We start from the raw sequence: 4,797 nt of genomic DNA on the forward strand, positions 1-4,797 counted from the left end.
GGCGCGAATACGGACTAGTCGGGCCCCAATATGGGTACCGAATACCGAATGAGAAATCAAAAAAATCAAAAAAAAAATTAATTCTAAAACATACTACGAAGTAGTTGAAGTACTTCTAAGATAACGGCAAAGCCGAATCTTTAGAATTTAAGCAAGAATGACAAACAATTCAATATCTTTCGTAGTTGAAGTACTTCTAAGAGAACGGCAAAGCCGAATATTTAGAACTTAAGCAAGAATGACAAACAATTCAATATCTTTCTGTATCCCTCTTGGTTTCATTAGCATTTGAATTACCTCTCTCTTCTTTCTTTTTTTTTTTTTTCCAATTTGGGTATCAAAATTTTTAAGTTTTTGGCACACTGAATTCATTTTGATAGTGTTATAAACATTATATGGAAACTAAACCTAATCATTAAATTGACGCAAATAAAAAAATCAACAAAAGCAAAACCAATAAATTTGTAGTACTATATGTGGTTTATTTGATTTAAATGTTTACAAAAACCAACATAGAGCCTGTTTGGTTAAGCTTCTCGAAGGTCAAAAGTACTTTTGAAAAATTTAAGGTGTTTGGTCAAAATAAAAAAGTACTTTTGGCCAACAGCAGAAGCAATTTTTCTGCTTTTCGGAAGAAGCAGAAAATTCTAGCTTCTTCCAAGAAGCAGGAAATTAATTTATTCAAGACAAAATAATCCTCACCATAAATTTATATTTTTCAAATTATCCTTTACAATTTCTTTCCTATATATATATATATATATATATATATATATATATATATATATATAACTTTTCTACCATCAAAATCATGTAAACTTTTCAAATTTGTTTTTTGTCTTTTCATTTGTTTTTGCTTCGTTCGCTCGGATAGGACGTAAACTTTTCGAATTCATTTAAATATTTAGTATATATGTTTATTTTATGTTTATATTTTAATTAAATTAAATAAAAATAATAAAAGTCTCTTATAATAAATATTTAAATTTATTTTTCTTTTTAAAATATTATAAAATTTTGGTACTATGCTTTTTGGTAATTTGACACTCAAAAGCACTTTTTATAAAGACCGGTCAAACACAATTTATTTATCAAATAAGGTAAAAAGAACTTTTTAAATGAATTGACCAAAGATAAATTATTATTTTTAAAAGTACTTTTTAAAAATACTTTTAAAAAAAATTCAAAATAAATAATTTTTGGCAGCTTGGCAAAACGGGCTCATAGTCTTGCCTTCTCTTAAGCAAAAACCACATCAAACCATGAACACACCCCAAACCCGAATTCATCACCGGTAATGTAATTCGGGCACTACCCGACATTTCTACTCACAGATTAAACACTAGGGTTTTAGTGATATCTCCTAACTAGGTTTTTGCTTCATTCCGTGAGATCAGAGAGGAAGAGTTACTCGTGAGAGAAACAGGAGTAGCAGCCATGGCTAGCACCAAAGTACAGAGGATTATGACCCAACCTATTGTAAGTTTCTTCCAACATTTTTCTTGTATGAGCAATTTATAACTTTAATATTTCCACGTCTGCACTAACTTTGGGGTTTTTTTTTAACAGAACCTGATCTTCAGGTTTCTTCAGAGTGTAAGTTTGCTCTTATACGCTTCTTATTTATGTTTAATTTATTTTTCTCAGTTCAACTATTACGTTAGGGATTAATTTCCAGTTACTATTTGAATTATAATTGATGTAGAAATTATTTTGCAGAAAGCTCGTATTCAGATATGGCTGTTTGAGCAGAAGGATCTGAGGATTGAAGGACGTATTATTGTATGTTATTCATTTATTTATTTGTATAGAAGAATGAAGATTTATGTTTTTTTTTTCTTATGAATTATTAACTCTTACCCCTGTTTATGCCCATTACTTTATGGTTCAATCTCTTAGTTGCTGAGTAGTGATGTTTTCTTTTTCTTGGCATAAATTTTAGTGCATGCTTTTAATAGTAGTAGGTTATTTCTCAGATAAAATTCAGCTTAGAGGGCAATGCCTCCTTTTTTTTTTGGGTATGGATTTATGGAACTGTAATTTCTTTTCCTTTTTGATAATGAGTGAAGCTCCTTAGCTTTTAGTATTTGGTTTTGTAGGAGCGACCTAAGTTGAAAATTTATGACTGAGGATTTATCATTGAAAAATGATTTTGAGATAATAAAGGTGCATAATTTGGACATACTAATGATAAATTCCCAACTAAGCTGGATATATCACCTGAAGTTCTTTGGGCAAGGCAAGGTAAAGCATCCAGGTGATTGAAAGTTCAGAAAGGCGAAAAGCAGTTTAAGCTCATATTCCTTTAACAATCAACTAATTGTGTTTTATACGTCATTTAGCACTTATTTTTGGTGAACTGCAATATAAATAGTACAAAGCATCTAGCGTAATTGTTGTCATAATATCTTTGGTTCCTGTAGCAAGCTTGTAATTGACATCTAGGTAATTGACAAGCAACTTTAGTTTTTTCTTTTTTTGTGGCAATGCTAGCTTATACTTAAATTTGGAATAGAATGGATCCTTATAGTTTAAAAGAGCAAAAAGAAATTCTCTGAAGCAATGCTACAAAGACATATCCACACTGTATAGCCTTGTGTTAGAAGAGCTTTAACCTTGTCGATTGAATTCAATTTTATGTTAGTGTAGCCCAAAGGGCGGAGAAAAGCATGTTTTGTCTTAAACCCTCTTAGAATTAGTATTTGATTAGTTCCTAGGTCATTGTGTGAATTAGTTTTGATGAACAGCAGATTAAAAAATGAGTTTTGCTGGATGCCCCTGAATTATTGCTTTTGCATGAGACACCTGCACTGTGCTTTTGGCTAGAGTTGTAACATCGGAGGACTAGGGAGAATTTAGAAGTACTATTATTGCCGCAAACTTTGCTTATGCCTCAAGATCTTTTCTTGGCCTTGAATTTGTTGACGGAGACATAATTTGTTTTTGTTGTTTAGGGCTTTGATGAGTACATGAACTTGGTTCTAGATGATGCTGAGGAAGTCAATGTGAAGAAGAAAAGCAGAAAGCAGTTGGGTGGGTAACAAAAAAATTTCACCCTAAGGCCTAGCCTTATTCTCCCCTAGAATAACAAGGAAAAACATACTTCTCTGTGCCTTTTGTCTCTAAATGTCTTTGTTCCCTGACCCCTGTGCAGGGCGGATACTTCTGAAAGGAGATAATATCACATTGATGATGAACACGTATGTTATTGACTCATTTCTATACCTATTTTTCTGTTACACCTGAAAACATAGTTAATTAATAAATTCTAGCTTTTAATACTGCTGCCACGAAATCTCTTATCCCCTCCGCCGTCCTCCTTGGTAGGACAATCCTACTATTTTACTCACTTCATTTGTTTTTTTTCTCTATTTAGGGGGAAATGATTTCTTGTCAGCTGGATGGCGGAAGAAGTTTGAATTTTTTGGTAAAATCAACTGTTGAAACATTTGGGTTGTGGACAAGGAGCATGATGTTGGACGCACAACCTTGATTTTGGACTTTCATTTACTTTTTGCTATTTGTAAATTCACCATGGTTCCTTGAGTCTAAATGTCTAATACTCCATGGATGTCATGGCTCTGACCTCTTTATATAGTGAGGTCAATTTACGAGTAATTGTATGAAAGAAGTTGCTTGATGCCCTAGCTATCGGCTGCCAAGTCAGAAGTGCCTTGTGATGCGCTGTTGTGGTAGCAAATTCCTGTTAATGGTCAAACTCCTTGTTCTTTAAAATGACACTCCAACAACCTATTAAAGCGAAGACTCTTTTAACTTGTTATCTGTTGTTGATAGCAGGGTAATTATAAGTGTGTTGTGAAAGTAGCTTTATAACCGTTTCTCTATTTTGGGTAGTATGGTAGTCACAAGTATATTACAAGAAAAGAAGTGATAGCTTAAGAGTTTAGGTATTAGTATGGATGTTGGGAATTTTCTTTAGGATGTAGGCATTGTCATTAAGACGTTCACTGAGCCCATGTTGTTGCAGAAGATGAACTTGCTAAGTTGTGGCGCTAATACATGACTAACTTCTTTTTATTTGATTCCTTTACAAACATGTTCGTTATAAATTCCTTAGAAGAGAGAATTACTCAAATCTTTTAAACATTTGATTGTTTCTACTTTTTCGTCTTTCATCATTGAGAACAAATATAAATTGAATAGAACCTCAAGATGAAGGAAGTAGCTGTTACGCAGGAACTATGAAAAAAAATCGATCCCCTCTTAGAACAAATGGTAGTTACTTTTGGAACAACTACTTATTTTTCAGTGATAGATGTCAAAACTTAAAATATTAAACCGTTTTTGTTCAATTCTTATTAGTCTCTCATCTAGGACTCTGATGTCGGGTTTAAGATCTTGAGAAAATCGACGAAGAGTGGGTTGGGTGATATTGTCAATCGCATTCATGGTCTCTGTTGCCTATATTTATATGGAGGCTAATTCGGTAGCTGATGGTTTAACTAATTTGGCCTTTAGTCAAGAGCCTCGTTTTAAATGGCAAGTGCTTATGCCTCTAGCATCCCCTCTTAGATGTTTATGTGAGTACTCCATTATGTATTGAATAATATTTCTTATATCATTTTTATGCCTATGTATTTCATACCAAACGGTCAAGAGAGAAAAAAGTCTTTCTTTTTGGTAACACTAAACAATCCTTCCAACGCCGAAACGAGTACATTAATCACAATATTGCAGCAAATAGGCGGTAGAAGTTGTAAAGATTGACAAGAAACGATTAGCCCTTGAAAGGGTAAATTAGATCTCGAAAAGCCAATAATTTTATAGGGCTGCAGC

At 32.9% G+C, this 4,797-nt stretch overlaps 1 protein-coding gene across 1 annotated transcript; it reads left to right on the forward strand.

Annotated features, from left to right (window-relative positions):
* Nucleotides 1-1,333: 1,333 nt before the first annotated feature.
* Nucleotides 1,334-3,779, forward strand: LOC104234632 (uncharacterized). The gene is made up of 6 exons (XM_009788227.2): nucleotides 1,334-1,479; nucleotides 1,570-1,596; nucleotides 1,720-1,782; nucleotides 2,955-3,033; nucleotides 3,155-3,200; nucleotides 3,377-3,779. Exons 1-6 carry the CDS (start codon nucleotides 1,438-1,440, stop codon nucleotides 3,384-3,386), a joined length of 267 nt encoding a protein of 88 aa, XP_009786529.1. The 5' UTR covers nucleotides 1,334-1,437; the 3' UTR covers nucleotides 3,387-3,779.
* The last annotated feature ends 1,018 nt before the right edge of the window (nucleotides 3,780-4,797 follow it).

Source organism: Nicotiana sylvestris, chromosome 6, assembly GCF_000393655.2.
Source record: "Nicotiana sylvestris chromosome 6, ASM39365v2, whole genome shotgun sequence".
NCBI classification, from domain to species: Eukaryota; Viridiplantae; Streptophyta; class Magnoliopsida; order Solanales; family Solanaceae; genus Nicotiana; species Nicotiana sylvestris.

Coding starts and splice junctions, on each gene's coding strand:
- LOC104234632 (XM_009788227.2), top strand. CDS start 1,438: ATGGCTAGCACCAAAGTACAGAGGATTATGACCCAACCTATT. Junction 1,597..1,719: donor TCTTCAGGTTTCTTCAGAGT/GTAAGTTTGCTC, acceptor ATTATTTTGCAG/AAAGCTCGTATTCAGATATG. Junction 1,783..2,954: donor GGATTGAAGGACGTATTATT/GTATGTTATTCA, acceptor TTTGTTGTTTAG/GGCTTTGATGAGTACATGAA.